At 42.1% G+C, this 22,973-nt stretch overlaps 1 protein-coding gene across 3 annotated transcripts in view; it reads left to right on the forward strand.

The window, feature by feature from the left end:
• Positions 1-22,973, forward strand: part of LRRK2 (leucine rich repeat kinase 2) — a 1,446,345-nt gene that overhangs the window by 959,581 nt on the left and 463,791 nt on the right. For all 3 annotated transcript variants that reach the window (XM_069229760.1, XM_069229761.1, XM_069229762.1), the window contains one exon: positions 16,986-17,132. In XM_069229760.1, coding sequence (XP_069085861.1) covers positions 16,986-17,132 — 147 coding nt within the window. The remainder of the gene's footprint in view (positions 1-16,985; positions 17,133-22,973) is intronic.

The following is a 22,973-nucleotide window of genomic DNA, read 5'->3' on the forward strand; positions in this document are numbered from 1 at the left end:
TCGGGTGTTCACGAAAGTGATGGCGGTGGTTGCAGCTCATTTGCGCAGGTTGGGGGTTTCAGTCTTCCCCTACCTCAACAACTGGCTGTTGAAGGCGGAGTCACCCCAGAAAGACGCCTCCCACCTTCAGACTACGGCGACCCTCCTGCACATGATGGGGTTCACTATAAATGTGCAGAAGTCACACCTGAATCCCTCTCAGATGCTTCCTTTCATCAGAGCTGTTCTGGACACAGTGCAGTTTCGGCCTATCCTCCTGAAAAGCGAGTCCAAGATAGTCAGGCTGTGAATCTGATCTTTTAGCCTCTGTCTTGGGTTTCAATGAGACTGACTCTGAGACTGCTGGGCCTCATGGCCTCCTGCATCATGCTAGTGACACATGCCAGATGGCATATGCGGGCTCTACAGTGGGACTTGAAGTTCCAGTGGGCGCAGCATCAGGGAAATCTCTCCAACACAGTCCAGATCTCGGAGGAGACTGCAAAAGACCTGGAGTGGTGGCTTTCGAATCCATATTGGGTCCACAGCAGACTCCTGTCCCTTCCTCAGCCAGATCGATCCATATTGACAGATGTCACTTCTGGTATGAGGTGGCCTCTTGGGAGAGGGGGGATCAGGGGCCTCTGGTCTCCGGCTGAGTCTGGGCTCCATATCAATCTTCTGGAGCTCCGGGCAATCAGGCTTGCGTTGGAAGCATTTCTTCCCTCTCTCAAAGGGAAAGTAGTACAAGTGTTCACGGACAATACTACCGCCATATGGTACTGCAACAAGAGGGCGGAGTGGGGTCCTGGACCCTTTGTCAGGAGGCACTACACCTGTGGATATGCATGAAACATCAGTACATTACCCTGGTGGTTCAACATCTGGCAGGCTCTTTTAATGCCAGAGCAGACAAACTCAGCTGTCGGTGCATAGCAGGTATAAATGGCGTCTCCATCCGGAGGTGGAGCAAGGTCTCCTTCAGCAGTGGGGAGAGCATTGGTTAGATCTGTTCACCTCTGCAGAGAACGCACAATGTCAGCTGTTTTGCACGTTGGAGTTTCCAAGGCGGTACTTGCTCGGAGATGCTTTTTGTCTCCAGTGGAACTCCAGCCTCCTTTACGCCTTTCTGCCTATACTACTTATACCCAGCATTCTCAAGAAGATGAGGAATGACCGGGCCCAAGTTATCTTGGTGGGCCTGGACTGGGCACGCAGAGTATGGTATCCTGAGCTATTGAGCATGGCCACGGATTCTCCACTCAGACTGCCTATTCGAGAGGATCTTCTGTTGCAGCAGTAGGTGACCGTTCTCCACCCGAACCTGTCCAATTTATGCCTTCTTGCGTGGAGATTGAGCAGCGACAGATGATGACTTTTGACCTTCCACCCGAAGTCTGTGATGTTGTCTTGGCAGCCAGGCGTCCCTCCACCAAAACGGTATACGCCTGTTGGCATAAATTTGTGGCATGGCGTAGGAACAAATCTGTTGCCCCTTCTCTGCTCCTCTTTCTGAGGTTCTTATGTTCATTCTTTCGTTAGCCCAGCATGGCTCTGCTTTGGGAACCCTTAAGAGGTTATTTATCGGCTATTTTGGCCTTTTTCAGGTTACCTGATCAGCCTTCACTCTTTAAGTCTCCTATTGTCAATTGATTCCTTTAGGGTCTTACACATTTGTTTCCTCCCACTCTATTTATCATGCCTCAGTGGGACCTCAATCGTGTACTTACTTTTTTAATGCGTACTCCCTTTGAGCAGATGCACAATTGTCGATTACAGCTCCTTAATTTCAAGACTATTTTTCTTGTTGCTGTCACTTCTGCTCGCAGAGTGAGTGAGCTTCAGACTCTTTCTTCAAAGCCCCCATACTTGTCTGTGCTCCCTGAGAAAGTGGTGTTGGTTCTAAGGCTTCCTTCCTTCCCAAGGTCATTAAACCTTTTCGTGTAGGCCAGTCCATCACCTTGCCTACTTTTTACACACCTCCACATCCTTCTGATGAGGAGGAGAGACTCCACTGTCTGGACTCAAAAAGAATGTTTGTGTTCTATCTCAATCGTACTAAAGATTTCAGAGTGGACAATCAACTCTGTTGGATATGTGTGTGAGGAGAAAGGGAAGGTGGTGCAAAAAGTAGCATCTCTCGAAGGGTGGTACTTTGCATCAAGATGTGCTGCGCTTTGGCCTAGAAGCAACCCCCTAGGGCTTGCATGCTCATTCAACCAGAGGAACTGCTGCTTCCACTGCATCAGCACGCAGAGTTCCTGTCCTGGATATCAGCCCTGCAGCTACCTGGGCATCCTTGCACACGTTTGCTAAATATTACTTCCTGGACAGTCAGGTCTATCGGGACAGCTTCTTTGGTTGTTCGGTCCTGCAGGACTTACTAGTATGATCTTGGTTCGCAGCCCACCTCCAAGGAATGCATTGCTTGGGTATCTATTCTAAGGTAAGGAATCTGCAACTATAAGTCTCTATCAGATGTACAAGTTACTTATCTTCGATAATGATATATCTGGTAGAGACATATTCTAGTTGCAGATTCCTCCTCCTTGCAAACTGATTTCTAGGGACGGGACTTCCCCATTCAGGGCCTTAGCTCTGGTGCCACAATTTCAGTGTTCTTTGCGGCTCTGTGCTTTGGCGTGGAAAGTCGTGAAAATAAACTGATGCCAATGCGCTGAGGCAGCGTCTATGTACCACTCCTGACGTGACTATGACGCCAATGATGCCTGCGGAGTTGACAATGCCACCTACGGACATGCAAGGGTATTGCTCGAAGAAACAAATCTCAGGACCCAGTCTGAGGCTTGGGGGAAAATTCAAAGGTAAGGAATCTGCAACTAGAATATGTCTCTACCAGATATATTGTTAATAAAGATTAGTAATTTGTACTTTAGCATGTTATCACCAATGCCCGCTGCGCCATCACCTCTCTAGTTGGGCAGACCACTCAGCACACTGACACCCAAACATCTGATGCTGAGACTTCCAACGTAGTCGACATCAGCTCCGTAGATAGTTCCTAGCAACTCTCCTTATCAAATACATCAAATACATCTCTCCTTATCAAATACATTTGGATCCGCCGCCTCCTTCAACGCTTTTATTGGAACCACCTACAGCGCTGCCGATTATGTCAGACCTATTCTAGGTTTGAAAACGTGGGAAGTCTTAAGATTGCTTGAAGCAAGATCTTTTCAAGACCTGGATTCAGAAAATCAGTAAGCAGATGATGCTGATGATCTGTCTTCTGACATACCTCTTTAGGAAGCAAGCATATTAGATACATCTCTTGAGATTGATGTTGTTCCATCATCCACCTGAGATGACATCTTTCCATGAAGGCTAAGAAAAATAGCAGACATCCTGGAATTTACTCTGCTAATAATAGGGTATCAACTCAACAGGCATTTTACAGATAACTCCTTCTACCACTGATTCCCTGCTTTCAATTAACTAGGCATAAACCAAAATATTAAAAGAGCTGTGGTCCAAATCTTCAGTGGCTCCAGCTGTGCACAGAATAATTGCACTTGGATACAGACCAGTTTCAGGTGATCTGCTTTCTTCATGGCTCACCCATCACCCGAAAGTTTTATAGTACAAAGTTAACCTTCCTCAAGGCTTAATCTACATGCCTTTCCGATACACCAACCTGATAAAGAATAAAAAAAATTACAGTCAGTGAGTAAAAAGGGACTTTCTACAGGACATCAAACCCTCAGGTCAATTAATTCAGCATGTCTTCTGGATCAATACACTTATCCATTCAGGGACATAGCAGTTCTGGTTGCACCCAGTTTATCGGAAAATCTCGAATACCATTTTATGGAGGTGGTAAAGAATGGACCTGAGACATCAAGACAGGTAATTACGGCTTGTTTGGATATTATTGACTCTGTAGCTGGAGCTAGGGGTGCCTCAGTGACGCTTAGGAGACATGCCTGGGTAAGGGGTTCTCCTCAAATGTTCAGAATACTTTAAGGGAGATTCTTTTTGGTGAGAAAGCCTTTTGGACAGAGAGCAGATGCTGCATTAGAAAGTAACATAGCACCAGTTAGATCTTTAGGTCTGAAATCCTCTAAGTCATTTAGCTTTTCAGAAAGCCTCAATGCTTTACAAGAGGTTTTCTCAAGCAAAAGTAACAATCATGACAGCAGCAATAAAATCCCTTTATTAGTCAATATAGATGAGGTGGAAAAGGAGGAGCCAGACATCTGCAACCTTCTTCTTCCTCTTCATATTTCCCAGCACAACCAGGGAAGCAGTATAAGTCCGACTGGGAGGAGCATGTTTTGCAAGTGGGAGGAAAGATGCCCCTTTTTTTCGGGCCTTGAAAGTCCTCAGTTTTGACCAATGGATCCTTCAAATAGTACAAAAGGCTTATATCCTGTCCTCCCACCAGACCCTGCCCTGTTGCCACTCCCTCCTATGACTCCTTAGAACATCAGATGATCCTGCAGGTGGAAGTGGCAGTCATGTTAAATAAGGTGGCAGTGGAGAATGTATCAGAGGAAGAAATAGGAAGGGGGCTACTGTCTGTATTTCTTGATTAACAAAAATGATGGCTGTCTTTGTTTGATCCTCAACCTCAGATGCTGCCATTTCTTTCTCAGAAACGAAAAGTTCAGGATGCTGTCCCTAGCTTGGGTACTAATGGCATTGAAAGTGAAAGAGTGGAGGGAGTCGCTGTGCCTGCAGGACGTGTATATTCAAATTCTCATCCCACATGCCCACAGGAAAAGCTTGTGCTGTCTACTGCATCCTATCCAATACCAATTTATTTTACTTCCTTTTAAGTTGAGTTTGACACAACAAGTCTTCACATATGTGATGCTTGTGGTAGCAGCTCATTTCAGAAGACAATGGATAGTATTTTACCCATATCTATATGACTGGCTCATAATAGCCAGTTCACCTGAGTTGGTGTCAAACCATCATCTTTCGACAGCTTCATTGCTGTACGAAGTCAGACTTTTGATCAGTCATCTTAAAATGTCACCTGGTCCTCTCTCATGACTACTGTTCATTGGGGCAGTACTAGATACCACCAGACTTTGAGCCTTCCTTCCTCCACAAAGGATCTGAGACATTCTTGGCATACGTTGTTTTGGACAGGAGCTCAAGTTCCATTCCTGAAGGTCCTATGTTTGCCTTGTCTGTTTCCTGTATCCTACAATGGCACATGAGGGTTCCTCAGTGATTCCTCCACAGAAATTGGTTTCAATATCAAGAAAACTTGATGGAATGCAATATGGTCTCCAGGGACACTATAGTGGAAGTACGTTGGTGGGGAACAGAGAAAAGTGTCATTGGAGGATCTCATTCAGTGGTGAAATGCTGGTAACAGATGTCTCCACCTTTGTGTGGGGTGTGCATCTGGAGGAACTGGAGATCAGAAGCTTGTGATCCCCAGAACAGCAGAGATTACACATCAGTTTGCTGGATGGTTGGTTTGCTGGATGTATGGTTGGCGGTCAAGGCATTCCAATCAAGGTACAGTGATTCAGATCCTGATAAACCACACCACTGAGATGTGGTACTTAAACAAGCAGAGGGGAATGGGATCTCAGGCTGTTTGTTGAATAGCCCTAAGACTATGGAAATGGGTGGATCAACACAGTCTGTAACTGGCAAATCACTTGGTGGTCTCCTTTCTCCTTGAATACCAGAGCCTACAGCCTCAATTAACATCTTTTGAACGACCATGAGTGACATCTTCACCCAGAGGTAGTCCAAGGCCTCTCCACTCTTTGGGGCACACCTAATGTGGACCTGTTCATAACATAGAGCAACACCCAATGCCTGAAGTTCTGTGCCCTCCAGTATTCGTTGTAGGGAGCATTGGCGGATATGTTTCAGTAGACATGGAAATGTACACTTCACTACACAATTTGTGCTGTCCTTAGCTCAACAAGATTGTGCAGCAGCTACACTGAAGGGTTATTTTTCAGCCTTATCAGTGGTCTTTTGTCTAACTGATCAACTTTCCGTGTTCAAATCTCCAGTGGTTTCAACATTTCTGAAAGACATGGCACATGTGGATCTACTGATACCTTTCATTATGCCACAATGGGATCTAAATTTAGTTCTAATGTTTCCTATGGGAACTCCTTTTGAACCTTAACTCAATTACAGCCATCCCTTCACCTTGACATGTTAGCAAGCTTCAAGCCCTTTCTGGTCACCCATTCTTTACATGCTTCTTTCCAGGCAAGATATCTCTGCAGACTAAAGCTGATTTCCTGTTTACAGTGCTGTCCACTTTACATCTAGGACAATCCATCACGCTACCAACCTTTTATCCTCCTCCACCTCTTTCTAAAGATGAAGAAAGGTTGCACATATTAGGCCCCAGAAGAGCTGCCAGATATTATGTCTATCATATCAATGACTTGAAATGAGATGACTGACTTTTTATTGGTTATGCAGGACTCAAAAAAGGTAACTCAATACAGAAATGCTGAATTTCCAGCAGGATTATTCTGTTTACAAATATGTGTTATGCATTAGCCAGAAAAAAAACACTTGAAATTATTATGGGTCATACTACCAAAGCTAAATCTAGAACTGCTTTAATGAGAGATGTACCCATAGCAGACTTATGTAGAACCACTGCATGGCCTTCTCCTTATATGATTGCTAAATATTACTGCTTGGATTCTGAAGTACAAAAGATGAAGACTTTGCCCGCTCTTTAGATCCGTATTTTCTAATAAGTAAGTAGTTTTCTCCACTCACTCCTCCAACAAATTATTGCTTGAAATCTATTTTGAAATCTGCAGGTAGATGTATCCATACTTAACTTCGAAAACAATTTTTCTGGTGGATTTTACCTTCAGATTCCTTACTAGCCTTCCCTACTGTAAGAAAATGAGTTGTTAATTGAGGGAGCTGGAAGCCGCACTGAAAAATGTAATAAAATCCTTGTCAGGGTGAACCACAAAAGTCACTAAATTAACCTGTGCTTAACCCTTTGGTAGATTGGTACAAAGCAGTGAGGTTTAGTTTGGAGGCAATGTATAAAAGTATTTATGCAGCAGTCGGGCAGTAATAAAGTGAAAACAGCACAAGAAAATTCCCACACCAATTTAGAAAAATAGAGTAATAAATACAATGACACTGATATGACAATAAAACAGTCAGTACAACCAAAAAAATGAGTTTTTAAAGTTTTTGATAAAAATGGTGTCAAAAAGCACAAAGCGCCACTCGCAGGTATGTATCCACACTGAAAGGGAGAAAGTCAAAAGATCAGGCTGACCGTGATGGAGTGCTGGTTAGGTACAAGGACCAGGTTCATCCTGCTGAAGTTACCTTCTCAAGTCTACGTGAGGGGGTAGTTGTCTCCACAAAGAGCAGGTTGGGTGTTGTGGATGGTTGCGGTTGTGGTGTGTAGAGCTGGTCGTCTTTGGACTTTCTCATTGATGGTCAGCATGGGCTGTCGTCGGGTCAAAGTGCAGGTTATGCACTGGCATTTCTCACAGACAGCCAGGGCAAAGAGCATATCCTGCTGGAACTTCGTGTTGGTGGTCATCGCAGGCAGTCGATTCTTGGTGCGAAGAGGTCACTTCTCAGTCGCGAGGAGACCAAAACGTCTGTATCTTCACCCGTTCTTCTGAACAAATACACCCTGATGCTAGACAAAGGGTCCAGGAACTGGGGGTCACTTTTTGAAAATGAGGATTCACTCCAGCAGAGGCCAGCAGCAGGTCCAGCTAGTGCTGGTCAGCTGGGCATTTTCGGAAAGGTCTTGGCAACGTTTTTATGTTCCTGTAGCTCAAGCAGAAGGTCCGATTACTGACCTTTAGGGTCACCTCTGGTCAGCCTGGGCTCACGAAAGGCAGGTCCAAAGCTTCCTACTCCACAGAATGACAGCAGGCAGTCTTCTGAATCTTTCACAGGTCCAGGAGAGCTCTAGTGAGAGATTCTGAAGGTGCCACTTTTATACCTGATGCTATCCTTTGTTTGGGGGAAATCCCTGGTTTACTCTCCAAACTGTCTCTGGTCAGTTCTTCTTGTTCACCTGGGCTTGATTCCAAACTGTCTAGGGTGACAGACAAGGGTGTCAGGTTCCTCTGTGTGTGCTGCAGACATGGTCCTTTATAGTGTAGTCAGAGCAGGGAACTACTCCTCTCCAGCCATCCTGTCAGGAAGAACCACATCCTCCACCCATAAGCCTCTTTTTCACAATATCTCGAAGCACTGCAGATCCCACAGCAGGATAGTCCTTCACAGTGACTCTGGAGATAGGCAGAAAGGCACATTTGGTTTAGGCAGAAAAAAGCCAACTTTCTAAAAGGGGTATTTTCAAACGTGTAGCTTAAAATCCAACCTTACCTCTGAAGAGGGTTCTAAATAACAATTCATTTGCGTTAAACAGGATTTCTCTGCCTGACCCCATCTGAGGTTATCACTTATTGAGGTTAACAGAACCTATGGGACAGATGACCTTACAGCAATAAAATGACTTTAGGACTGCCAGAGCCTGTAAATTTGGAAGCTGTGTGAATCTCTTTATTGAAATTTTCTATTCAGGCAAGCAAAATAGCTCTGTTTTGTAGACAATATTCTAGCATTATTATATTATATCCATAGTCACAACCACGAGTCATGTACAACATATGTGAGATGAAGGAGCATAAGAAGAATATTTTGCCAGGTACAATACATAAATGATGGTTGTTGCATGGAAAGGAAGGGGTAGAAGGGAGGGAGGAAGACAGAGGCAAGCAAACAGTTATGATGCATAATCAAATTTTACAAACATATAACGAGTTTGAGTATATACCATGTGTTGGTATCAGGGGTCTGTTGTGAAGGGTTGGATTGGCATTAACCTGAGTCAGGGGGAATTTGTGCTCAGCTTTTAAATCGCATATATTTGTGGATAATCAGGTGAATAATTGCAATGCCCTGAGTCTCTGTGGCTTAAAGCATGTGAATTTTTTTGCAGGTGAGGTAGTGTTACAAGTGGCGCCGTGTAGTTTGAAATGGAGCATTGTCCTGATTAAATTGTGGGAGAGTTGTTCCATTGATTTTATGTGCCATAGTTAGATAAACCACTGCGCCATGGTGTGGGGGCTGTTTCTTTCAAGCCCTCATGCAACATATAGCTGATGAGCGTCCATTCAGAGCGAGTCATCGCCTTAAAAGTTGGTGGCCGCACCCCAAGTATCACCGTAAGATAGGAGGCAGGGAGTGGGTACCCTACTGTGACTTAAATTAGGCTGAGGACCTCCTTCCAAAAGGTAACAATAAGAGTGCAGGACCACCAGATATGGCAGAAGTCTCTGCATTCTCATCCACATCACCAACAAAGGTCATGAGTTTATACACTGTTTCCATTAGGGAGGTACTGCAGTATGTTTTTCCTCTGTTGCGCCACAAGATGTCCCATTGTTTAAATGTTATCTCTTCAGAGGTGGTCGTTCACCAAAGTGATCGGTAGAGGTGAATACGGGTGGCTGTGGAGTTGGAGTGCTAAATCATGCAGTAGGTTTTGGAGATAAGGCCTTGCGAGCCATCGTAGGTTCTTACTAACTTCGCAAAGGGGGCATATGGTTGAATGATCCCTTGGTAGATTGAGGTAGATGGAGGGATGAGGTGCCCAGTGCCTTAGCTGAAGGTTTTGCATCCTAGATGTGTCGAGGAGGTTGTATTCTGCCTTAAATTGCTCAAACATTTTTATAGTAGTCCCCACAAATAGGTCATGAAGTGTCTTGCAGTCTATGTCTACGAGGGGGTAAATTTGGGATTGTACGCAATATATGTTTTAGGGGAAGAAAAGGTGGTCAACCCCCTTGTGAGCACCAGCTTGTCCCAGATTTGTCAGACCCTCTTTGCTGGGGTGGCGATATAAGCACTGTGTGGGCTGGGATGGAACATGCCCTACTTTCTAGATACCATGCATTCTTCCCTCTAAGCCTTTAAGGCCTACTTTAGGAGTGACTTATAAGTATTAAGAAAGGAATGTTTAGGAAAGCTTTATTTTGCCAGGTCGAAATGACTGCACTTTGGGTAGCAGTGCCAGGCCTCAGTCATGTTTTAAAAGGCTACTTTAGTGGGTGGCATAACGAGTGATGAAACCCACTTGTAGTATTTAATTTACAGGTTAGGGGTACATGACGTACCATTGACTAGAGATGTAAAGGTAAATTAAATGTACCAATCAGTTTTAGCATGTTTTCAAAGAAGAGCATAAGCACTTGACTGATATTTAGCTTGGAAAGTGTGCACACAGTCCTAGGAGCCAAAAAAGTGGGCCCAGCAAAGGAAGGCAAACATCTGGGGTGACCCCGCAGAGAGGGCCAGGTCAAATACCTACCATACCCACTAATGGAGATAAAAAATGGGTATGTTATAAGATATTCATATTTCACCAAGATAATTATGCAGTGCAGCAATATACAGATTCAGTTCTCTCTAAATATCTCGAAAGTCACAGCAAAAACTTAGTTGATCTACCATTATGATGGTGGTCTTGAAATTGTATTAATTAACAAACTTCATCATAACTCCACATCAAGCGTCATAGCAGAGTCCCTTCCATCTACAGAGCATCAGAGAGCTTTTGCAAAGGTTTCTGCATCCAGTCGGTTGCAGGGAATATTTGAAGGTGAGAACTCTGCGGTTAAACAGGGAACCCTATATATAGTATAGACATTCCCACAGCTTGCCTCTGTGGGATATTATAGATTTAATCACTTGCGTATATATTAATTCTACTGGGGTCAGCATCTCGTTTCATGACTTATGGGTGGTGCCTTTCACTAACATATTGATTTACAATTTGTTCTTTAGAGATATACTGATACATTATTGACTAACATGGAAAGGCTTAAATGCTTTGGTTTCACTGATGAGGAATATGCTAACTTAATAGGTGGTACAGTAGGTTTCAACAAACAATCTACCACCAAAACCACCAACAATGAGGAAGTAAATAAATTGTTACAGCTTAAAAGGGAAATCAAGAGGCTAGAATCTCATGTAGAATTAATGCTAGAAGATTTATGGGCAGGAGTGATACCACAGGGCCTCAGAGTAAGAAATATTCTTGGACTTTTTGTCAGAGTACGACAGTTTTTGGAACCATGTTCAATTATAGCCAATCGTTTCTCTAGAGACCTGATGATGCTAATAGTAGAAACAGCTAAAGAACTTGTTCAGACACATATGAGTGAAGTATTAAAACTGGAAGAAAAAAAAAATCAATGGGTTAGATGAGACTAAACAAAAACAAAAGGCTTTCTTTACGGATTACCCAATGAAAAATAAAACAGACTGAAAAAAAGACAACTGGTATTTCACAAAAGAAGGGGTATATCCATATTTCTCTGTGAATGACTATCATCAAGGACAATATATTAATGAACAAATGTCTGAACACGGTTGGAGGACAAGAAGGTTACAACTTTCTCCTACATATTAGACTCAGAGAACGAAGGTAGTTCACACCAATTGGACAAGACAGGCAGTAGAGTACAGTTTGATTCTAATCCAGGTAGAAATTCCTCTTTTTTAGACAGGTGTGGGGGACGGAGGGCCTCACGGAGTCCTCAGTATCAACCTTGTTACAGAGGCAACTTCCATCCCAAAGACATCCACCAATATTTAGAAACCAGGAATGGACAGTACTGGAGATAATAAAGGAAGTTCATATCTTTAAGTTGTCTACTATTCAGCTAGATCAATCCACCAATTCCCTCTTTACAAAGGATCTTCCTTTTGTATTGCATACCACTGCCAGAAGGTTTGAAATATTTCAGGATATTCTCTCTTTTTTCTGTAAAATCCAGCTTAAAAAATGATTCATCTGAGAGCAGACAACATAGTCAATCAGGGCTATCTTTACCATCTGCATTTACTCCTCAGTTAGAACAGGAAGGTTCTGAGGTAGAATTGTTTTAAAAAGGTAGTTATGAATAGTCTTAAACAAGCTGTACGGTTTATTCCACGCCCTCCACCTAATGTAGATCTTCAAGCTTTGAGGGAGAATAAGTCTTTAACTGTTAAGGGCAGTGACAAAGGAGGTGGTATTGTACTCACCGATATATCATGAAAGCAAATAAAAAGTTGAACAACAGTGATCATTACATGAAAAAGTTCTAAAGACCCTACCAGAAGAATAGCTACTCAAATTAGACACATTGCGACCTGTGCTTTACGAAATGGCTACATATGTTATAAGGAGTGTGATTTTCTGAATGATGCTTATCCGAGAATGGGCAGCATTTATGGAGTACCTAAACTTCCCAAAAATATTATTGACCCACCATATCGATCCACTGTGCCCACCATCGGTTCAATCACAGAACACCTATTACAATATATAGACTCTTTTTTAAGACCTAAGGGATCCAACATTGAGTCTTATGTAAAGGATACCAGAAACATGATCACCTGTGTGGAAGGTCATCAGTTCATTCCTAATTGTGACACCTTAGTTACCTTAGACATTGAAGCTCTGTACAGTAGCATTCCTGAAAAAGAAGCGATGGAAGCTGTTCAGTGGTTTAAGGACGAATATCTCAGAGAAACACCTAGAAGCTTCATCATGGAATGCCTCCTAATAGGTTTGGAAGAGAACATCTTTGAATTTTGAGGACAGGAGTGTAGGGAATATTTACAAGGCACTGTTTGTGAAGAAATATATCCTTAATGAAATGGCCCCTTTTTATGAATTGGTAACCAAATGGACATGATTTATTGATGGCATCTTTTTTATTTGAACTGGTTTAGCAGAGAATTTGAATGAGTTCCTACTATGGGTCAACATGTGTGACTAATATGAAGTTCATTGCCCACATTGGTCAAGAACAGGTAAAATTCCTGGATATATTCATTTGCCAACAAAACGGTAAATTAGAAGTAGATCTCCATGTGAAACCCACTGCAAGCAATACACTGTCACACTTCCTTAACCAGAAGCAAATCATTCCATTTGGACAGTTTCTCAGACTAAGGAGAAACTGTACCAATCTACATGATTATGCCATTTGTGCCAAAGTGATGAAAGAAAAATTTGAAGCCTGGGTTTATCCTAGAAGGTTGGTATGTGAGACTCTTAAACCCCACGATTTTATAACAGAGATCATTTGTTAAACAATCAAGCACAGGGGGGAGAACCTAAGCTAGAGTGCATTACAAAACATTCTATGCTAAATTAAAAGGTCCGCCAGATTGTCAACTCTAACTGCCCATACTCAATAGCAATACGGAAGAACATCTGAAACTACCTAAACCAATGTTTGTTCATAAGTGTAATAGAAATCTTAAAGAGCTGGTGGTGCGATCTTGTTTGGAACAATCTGAATGTCTAGTGCAGAAAACGATTGATGGTAACAAACTTATTCTTTGTTATTTTCACTGTACCACATCTAGGGCATGCTCCAATGCTATTCAGAATGATTTATGTTCACTAAGTGCACCATAGGACTTAAGAGTTTTACAAACTGTAAAACCAAGAATATAGTCTACTTCTTAATCTGTCCATCTAATTTGGGATATGTGGGGGGGACTAAGGCAAAGGTCCCATTATGAACCATTATATTGAAAAGAAATGACTCTGAAGACATCAAACGTCTGATTTTGGAAAAAAATAATTGCAAGAGAGGGAGAGGATCCTAATATAATAGGGAAAAGGATTTTCACCTCAGATACTCACACTTGAGGCCTGAAAAGTGAAATTCCATGGGAGAATGCAATTTTTTACAACTCTCACTGAAGGTATAGATTAGTTGTTAGGGGGATATATTATGTTGCCTTATTCTATCCTTAGTATTTGTGGTCATCATATGCATCTCCCGTACAAGAAACATATGTTTCCTCCCCTTACTTGTAGCTGTACAGGCTTAGAGTATGTAATAGCATTTGTGACCCGACTGGCAACATTTGAAATCTCTTGGTCGACTTAGCCCCCTAAGCATTAATAGTAGATGTCTCTCTTTTTAGGTTCAGAGGCCTCATGAAGTTCATTATTATAGTAGAACAACTTTTATTTTCCCCTGTTTCAGCCATATTAAGGATACTAGCGATATTTTGGGCCCCAGATGGTCTTTAACAGGCACTTAAGCAGGCACTGTGTTTAAAATGTCCCTTTATCTTTGAAAATGGTTGCTAAAGTATGTTAGTCCATGTATAAATACTAAGTGATACGTAAGATCGTGAGAGATGTGTCGGTGAGTGACAGGGATCACAGCATAACATAGAATAATATTCCATAGGGTATGGTGAGTGAAAGGCTGTCATATTGAAAGTTTTTTCACGGTGCTGTTTATATCCAAAGACACTGAAATCACTTGAAGATAGCCGCCATTCTGATGGTGTTAACATACTGCACTCTTGGGACCCACTTCTGCGTTTTCAGGAGTGGAGTTGAGATATTTTATGTACAGAGAGGATGGTGCCGCAGGATTAACAACATGGTTTGCCTTGAAACCACTGATAGTATTTGTTGGACTGCGTTATCTTCACAGGTAAACAGGCAGTGAGCAGGAATTACTGGGAAGGAGGCCCATATACTTTTATCGATATTTAAATTAATGTAAAAGCGGTGAAATGCAGGGGATAGTTATGGACTCTTTGGTGATAGAGTTCTACCGGCTTCCTTTGCGCAGCAGGCAGGTACTCGATTATAACATCTTTTAGCAGTTCTCAAGGTGATGGCTATATTATCTGATCTTTGACACCTAGGAGAGTCGGGTACACAGTGTGGTATCCGGCCTTGAAACTGTAGTAGAGTTACATTCATTACCTACATAGGTCCCTAGGAGATGCAGTACTTCTGTCATGTTTACAGATATGAGTTTGTGTGTATATCTGACGTGCACTGTAAAACAAATTAAGTTTAGGAACTACAGTGGCATCCCTTCAGGATTTTTCAGGACGGGGATAGAGCCTATAGTTAAGGTATTGAGACTTGCTTCAAGTTTTCTGACATCTTACAAATGGTGAATGTTTCTGCATAGGTTTTTGGGACCTTTGTACCTAGAGTAAGGCAACAGTCCATTTTGGAACGTCATACCTCTTATTAACATATCTTGGTAGGTGTCATATTTCTCGATTCTTTTGAAGTAATTTCCAACACACGTTTTGTGGCCACATATGGACATATTTCCCTTCCATTTTCTTTTGGATTTTTATGTTTTGTAGCCTTAGGGGCACCTGTATATGTTTTCCAAAGATTTAAAAGTTTAACAGCACTCTTCTGAAGTAAACATTAAGGGGATTGAGAACCCCCTACTTGGGAAAGAAAGTAAAGTGCAGTCTTCAAATTATGGTAGACTGATTATACATGATATGGAGAGTTGATTGTGAATTTATGCATGCCCGCATGCAGCACCAGTCTGTATATTCTTATGAGAGATTGTATCATCTGGAAACACAAGGAAGTTCTCCTTCCTATCTCTTCCCTTTGCTTGCTCATGATGGTTTTGAGAGTGGTGTGTTGTATGCTGTCTTGCACTATATAGTAGGAGCATGGAGCACCCGTTTGTCAGGTGGAGGTTCTGACTAAGAGTTAATGGACACAATGCAACCATTCTGGGCTTGTCTTGGCTCAGTATAAAGAGCTGGTGGTCCTCTTGGGATACATCGTGAAAGTGGCTTTCTTGAAGAAGGCGTGAGCCGGCGAAACGCTCGTGGAAATAGAAAGTTTTGAAGCCACAGATGTTATGGTAAAGAAGTGGATCATAATGAAGCCACATATAATGTAGTCATTGTTTTCGATGCCATTGTTCAGGGAAATATGAGTTTAATCATAAGAAGTATATAAAAGGAAGAAATACACAATAAAAACAGATACATGTAGTTGTAATTGGATAACTGGTGTATTCCAAATCTTGATTTTATTTTCTATCAGTTAAATGAAATTGCATATAGTATATTCTGTCAAGTTTTTATGTGGTTAGGTTGATAATATATAAAAGTTTGAGGTACGTTTGTAGTGTGATTGTGGCACATATGAGCAAGTATGAGTGGTAGAGAATGAGATTGTGTTTTGCAGGTGTTTTGAGAACAAGGTTTTTTTAATAGAGATTTGGTATACATTTTCATACTATGATATGATTATTATATGCAGCATTATGAGAAAAAAGAAAACTGTGGAAGACACATTATACTGTCTGAGCCATGACTGTATGCTTAACATTGAATTGAGTAAGTCGAATTTGGTTGCCTGTGGGATTTTTTTTTTTAGTACTTTGCTGTTTTCCCCTGCCCTTGGAACACATCTGCATTTCAGGGGGTCCCTATATACATCATAGCTAACCAGAAATATTGATAAAGCATGGTGTCTTTATCGGCCTCTAACTAGCATTTGGAGGTTTCCAGCTTGAATGTGGGAAAACATAATCATAAAAAGACACTGACAAGGCCTCAGTCTGGTGACTTCTGATGAAAACAAAATAACATTTATTGGGTGGAGGGGGGAAGAGCACAAATAAAATGTGGTTTCTAACAATGAGATATATGGGAACATACAGACCTTAAAGAAAAAGAACTTTAATAAGCGTACAACTTACAGAGTGTTGTAGGAATTGATGAAATGGCAAAAGTAAGAGGGTGATCAAACAGTGTCAACAAGTGCTAAACGTGATTGGCAAAACACTCAACTCGATGGTCCAGAACTTCTTCAGCCATTATTGTGTGTGTGTCTGTGTATATATATATGTATATATATGTGTGTGTATATATATATATATACATATATATATATTCATATATGCATATATATAGGCATGTACGTATGTTGAAATGATCCAAAATGTTCCCACGTGTAAAAGGAATGAATTTAAACTGAAATTTATTTTGGAATGGTACCTCTAAAATTAAATATTTAAATAGTAAAGCAGAGTTTAGACAGAGCCATTTCTCTATACTTTTTTACATGTGTTAAATCTTTTTCTTCTGGATTAGTTGGTATATTGATTGATTCTCAATCCTGGAATCAATCAGTTCAACCTAAGATGACTGACATACATTTGTTCCTTTTTTCTATGCAGGTGACCTCTTAGTTAATCCTGAGGATGCAAGGTCAACAATTCCAATTGCTCAGATTGCCCCAGACTTAGTTTTGGCAGACCTTCCCCGAAATATCATGTTAAACAGTGATGTGCTGGACCTTGTTCTTTCACCGGAATTCTTGTTAGGTATGAATACTTTTTTTATGAGATTGATATTTGTGCAGGCATATTATAGTAGGATGTACAGCAAACACAATATGTTCGTAGCATGTGTTGCTGTAGATACACATTCTCTTTATACTCCTGCCATCTAGTGTTGAGTTTGGACTTTTGTAACTTGTTTATCTATGAAAAATTCTCCAAAGTCACAAGTTATATGGTGATTCTGTGTCAGGGTCGGAGCTATTAAAACACCTTCCAAAAGAGCATCAAAAAAGGGCTCAACAAATTGTTGAGGAAGGTCAGGCCATAAGTAACAACCAGATATGGTCTGCCCTTCATGCTGCAGATACAGCAGCTAGAAGTGTGAATACTGCTGTCACCATACGTAGACACGCATGTTTACGTTCCTCTGGATTCAAGGCAGAAATACAGCAGGCAATACTGACTATGCCTTTCGATAAAAAGCACCTGTTTGGTTCTGAGGTTGACACCACAATAGAAAAACTAAGGAAGGACTCAGACACCGCTAAAGCAGTGGGAGACTTATATACAACACCTTACATAGTCTCCTTTCGCAAGCAGCAATTTAGAGGAGGATTAAAGCCACAATCTACAAAGGCTTCTACCTCCCAGCCAAAACAAGGACATCAGCAGCAGTACAGAGAAGGGGATTTAGAGGCTCATATAGAGGCCAACACTTTAGAGCCAGAGGCAAATTCCAGGCCTCAAAACATGTCACTACCCCATCAAAACAGTGACTTACTAAGCATGACACAACCCCACATATCTCCTGTGGGGGGCAGACTGCAGCAATTCCACTCCCAATGGCAAAATATCACCACAGACCAATTGGTACTTTCAATTATCTGCCATGGTTATTGCCTAGAATTTATTTCTACCTCTCCAAACATTCCTCCACGCTATCACAGGTTGTCCCCAGAACACAAAGTTCTATTACAACAAGAAGTACAATCACTACTACTAAAAGAGGCAATAGAATTAGTCCCAAAATCTCAACAAGGAACAGGGGTATACTCACATATACCTCATTCCCAAAAAGGATGGCACTCTCAGACCCATTCTAGATCTCAGACCACTAAAGTTATATATCCTGTCAGAACACTTTCAAATGGTAACTCTGCAGGACGTCATTCCACAACTACAAAAACAAGATTACAGGACTGCATTAGATGTCAAAGATGTGTATTTCCATATACACATCCATCCAACTCACAGAAAATACCTAAGGTTTGTGATAGCGGGAAAACATTACCAATTCAAAGTTCTGCCTTTCGGCATAACAACAGCTCCAAGTGTATTCACAAAATGTCTAGCAGTAGTAGCAGTTACCTAAGAAGAAAACACTTACATGTCTTTCCTTATCAAGACGATTGGCTAATAAAATAAAGCAATTTTATACAATGTCAACAGCACACTCAATACAAACCCTACATACATTAGGGTTCACTCCCAACTACCAAAAATCCCATCTTCAGCCAGCACAGGTACAACCTTGCCTAGGTGCTATTCTCAATACACAAAAAGCCTTAGCCTATCAAAATACACAAGGGATACAAGCTTTCCGAAATCTCATACCCCAAACGCAGCCAAATCAACAATACACTGTAAGATTTATCATGAAACTATTGGGAATTTTGGCATCCTGCATAGCAATAGTACCACATGCAAGACTACAAAGGTGCCTCTCACAACAATGGTCTCAAGCACAGGGTCAGTTGCAAGATCTAGTGTTGTTAGACCACCAAACACACAGGTCCCTTCAATGGTGGAATCTCAGCAATTTAATGAAGGGGCGGTCATTTCAAGACCCTACGTCTCAGACCACATTAACAACAAATGCATCAATGATAGATGGGGAGCTCATCTCAACAACCTTACCATTTAAGGGGAATGGGATTCAAAACAGCAAATTTATCACATAAATCATTTTGAATTATTAGCTCTGTTCCTTGCCCTAAAAGCGTTTCAACCACTTCTCAAACACAAGACTATCTAGATAAAAACAGACAATATGACAACCGTGTATTACCGAAAGAAACAAGGCAGGACACATTGATCTCAACTGTCCCTTCTAGCCCAAACAAAATGGAAATGAGCAATTCACAATCACATTCATCTACTAGCAGAACACATCCCAGGAATACACAATCAGCTAGCGGACCTCCTAAGCAGAACACACCAAGAGATACATGAATGGGATACTTCATCAGTGCTTTCAAAAGTGGAGGACACCAGAAATAGACCTATTCGCAACAAGCAAAAAACACAAAATGCCAAAACTTTGCATCCCGACACCCACACCCTCTGTCCAAGGGCAATGCTCTATGGATCAACTGGTCAGGAATATTTGCTTACGCTTTTCTCCCTCTCCCACTACTTCCATTTCTGGTCAACAAACTACATCAGACCTTTCTCACCATGATACTTATAGCCCCCACGTGGGCACGACAACATTGGTACGTAACACTTCTAGACCTGTCAGTAGTACCTCATTACAAACTTCCAAGCAGGCCGGATTTGCTGACAAAAACCAAAGGACAAATCAGACACCCAAATCCCAGTGCTCTCAATTTAGAGATTAGGCTCCTGAAGTCATAGAATTTGGATACTTGCAACTCCCATTAGAATGCATGAAAGTTCTCAAACAAGCATGCAAGCCTAAAACTAGATAAAGCTATGCTAACAAATGGAAACGATTTGTTCATTATTGTCAATCCAAAAATACTTACTCACTTTCAGCATCAATACAAGATATTGTATGCTACTTACTTGATTTACAGAAGTCAAATTTAGCTTTCTCATCTATTAAAATTCATCTTACTGCAATATCTGCAGACTATACAACATACCGCTCTCTTCAGAGACCCAGTCATGAAAGCCTTCATGGAAGGACTAAAACATATTATTCCATCTAGAACACCAACTGTTCCTGCTTGGAGTCTGAATATTGTACTCACAAGACTAATGGACCCAACTTTTGAACCCATGCCTTCCTGTGAGATTCAATTTTTAACCTGGAAAGTTGCCTTCCTAGTAGCAATTACTTCATTAAGAAGAGTTATTGAAATACAGGCATTCACTCTTGAGGAACCTTTTTTCCAAGTACACAAACATAAAGTTATACTTAAAACTAATCCAAAACTTCTGCCAAAGGTTGTATCACCTTTTCACATAAACCAAACAGTGGAATTGCCAGTCTTCTTCCCACACCCAGATTCAACTGCAAAAAGAGCCCTTCACAATCCTGACCTTAAAAGAGCTCTAATGTTTTATGTGGACAAAACAAAAGAATTTAGGAAAACTATCAGCTTTTCGTTGCCTTTCAACAGCCACATACAGGTAATCCTATCTCTAAGCAAGGATTAGCTAGGTGGATTGTTAAATGTATTCAAACATATTACATTAAAGCAAAAAGGCAACTTTTAATCACACCTAAATATCATTCCACTAGGAAAAAAGGTGCATCTATGGCATTTTTAGGAAACATACCAATGGCAGACATGTGCAAAGCTGCCACTTGGTCTACACCACATACAAAAGCATTACTGTGTAGATGTATTTTCAGCGCAACAGGCCAATGTTGGTCAAGCTGTGTTAAGAACATTATTTCAAACAACTCCAACTCCTAGAGGCTAGCCACTGCATTTTTTGGGGAGAGTAACTGCTTTGTAGTCTCTGCATAGCATGTGTATCGCCACACATGCCATTGAATAGAAAATGTCACTTACCCAGTGTACATCTGTTCATGGCATGTAGTGCTGCAGATTCACATGCACTCTCCCTCCTCCCCGGAAGCCTGTAGTCGTTGCAGTTTTCTTATTTGTACATATGTATATACATTTCCATTTCCATGTACATCTATTTTTATTTAGTATTTTTTATAGAACATTTATATTCTCACACTCTATCACTCCTTCCCACACCCTTTTGCGGAAAACAATCTAACAACAGAGTTGATGCCCATGCACAGTATGACCGAGAGGAGGAGTCACTTGATCCCATGACTCCGAAATGTCTTCTTTGAAGAAAAACAACTTGTAACACTCTGTGCCCACCACTAGATGGCGTAAGCAATGCATAGCATGTGAATCTGCAGCATCACATGCCACAAACACATGTACACTGGGTAAGTGACATTTTTCATGTGTGTGTATATATATATATATGCAATTGGCATGTGTAGCTGCACATACACATGTTGTGCACTGTTCCTGCCATCTAGTGTTGGGCTCGGAGTGTTACAAGTTGTTTTTCTTCGAAGAAGTCTTTTCGAGTCACAGGACCGAGTGACTCCTCCCTTTCGGCTCCATTGCGCATGGGCATCGACTCCATCTTAGATTGTTTTCTTTCCGCCATCTGGTTCGAACATGTTCCTCTTCACTCTGTGATTTGAATCGGGAAGTATAAAAATCCTCGAAAAAAGCATCAGTATTGTTTGCGATCGGGAACAACACATCGACACCGACGAGACAACCGTTTTGGTGGCCCTTCGGGGCTTCCGCAGCCAGCCGGAGTCCGGTCGGCCCAACCACAGACGTCGTCGAAGCCTCATGGACCGGACCCCTATCTGTTTCTGTCAGAAGTGCCACGCGAAGTATCCATATAAAGACCCGCATCGGGTCTGTAATCTGTGCCTGTCACCGGAGCACAGAGAAGATACTTGCGAGGCCTGCAAGTCCTTTCGTTCGAAAAAGACTTTGAGGGACCGGAGGGCGAGGCGAATGCAGATGGTGTCGAAATCGTCAGAACACCTCTACGTCGAAGAGGAGGAGATGGCTATCTCCATCCAGGGATCGGACTCGGATGACTCCGATGGAGACCGACCGCCTGCAGCAGGCCAACAAGTGAGTACGCCTGCCCCGACCCAACCCCACAGTCAGCTGAAAAAACATAAGGCCTCAGGGACGCCACTGCCTGAAGGCCATAGCTCGACCCACAAAAGACCAAGCAACACCTTTGGCACCAAAAAAGACCAAAATCGGGCCGAAGAGTTCCGACTTGAGTCGAGAAACCGGTGTTGAAAAATCTCGACATCATCTTGTCGAATCCACTAAGCCTCGAAAGAGTCTTTCGGAGCCGAGGCCATCCATCACCATGGGCATTTCAGTGCCGAGGAAACTGACTTCGGAGCCGAAAAAGACCTCTTACACAGAGGAACATGGGCTCTCCAAACAATTAAAGGAGACCCATAGATTTGAGGAGGAGCTTCATGTTGAAGAGTTTGACCAAACGCTGGCATGGATACAGATCCATAAGGATACTGGAAAGATCCAGACTGCCCCTCCTCTCAAATTCAAGAGAAAGCTGGCTTTTCAACCACAAACAGAGACTGAGACTGATCAGCCAAGAGCTAAAGTGGCTAGGGAGAAATCACCAACTCGCCATTTTTCACCAGAACTTTCTCCCCCGCATTCGCCACAAAGGACAGGGTCACCAATTGGCACACCCACTGCACAGTCACCCACACATACTGTGCAAATGCAAGATGATGTAGACCCCTGGGACCTCTACGATCCCCCTGTCTCAGACAATAGCCCTGAGTGCTACCCCTCAAAACCATCTCCACCGGAGGATAGCACCTCGTACACCTAGGTCTTGGCCAGGGCTGCTGCATTTCATAATGTTAGTATGCATTCTGAGCTATTGGAGGTTGACTTCCTCTTCAATACCCTGGCCTCCACTCATGCATCATGCCAGAGCCTGCCTATGCTACCAGGCATGCTTAGCATGCACAGCAAGTGTTTCAAGAGCCGGTAAAGGGAAGAGCCATCACACCGCGGGTGGAACAAAAGTACAAACCACCCCCGTCGGGCCCAGTGTTCATTAAGCAACAGCTGTCACCGG

The sequence above is a fragment of the Pleurodeles waltl genome, chromosome 4_1 (genome assembly GCF_031143425.1).
Source record: "Pleurodeles waltl isolate 20211129_DDA chromosome 4_1, aPleWal1.hap1.20221129, whole genome shotgun sequence".
Taxonomy (NCBI): Eukaryota; Metazoa; Chordata; class Amphibia; order Caudata; family Salamandridae; genus Pleurodeles; species Pleurodeles waltl.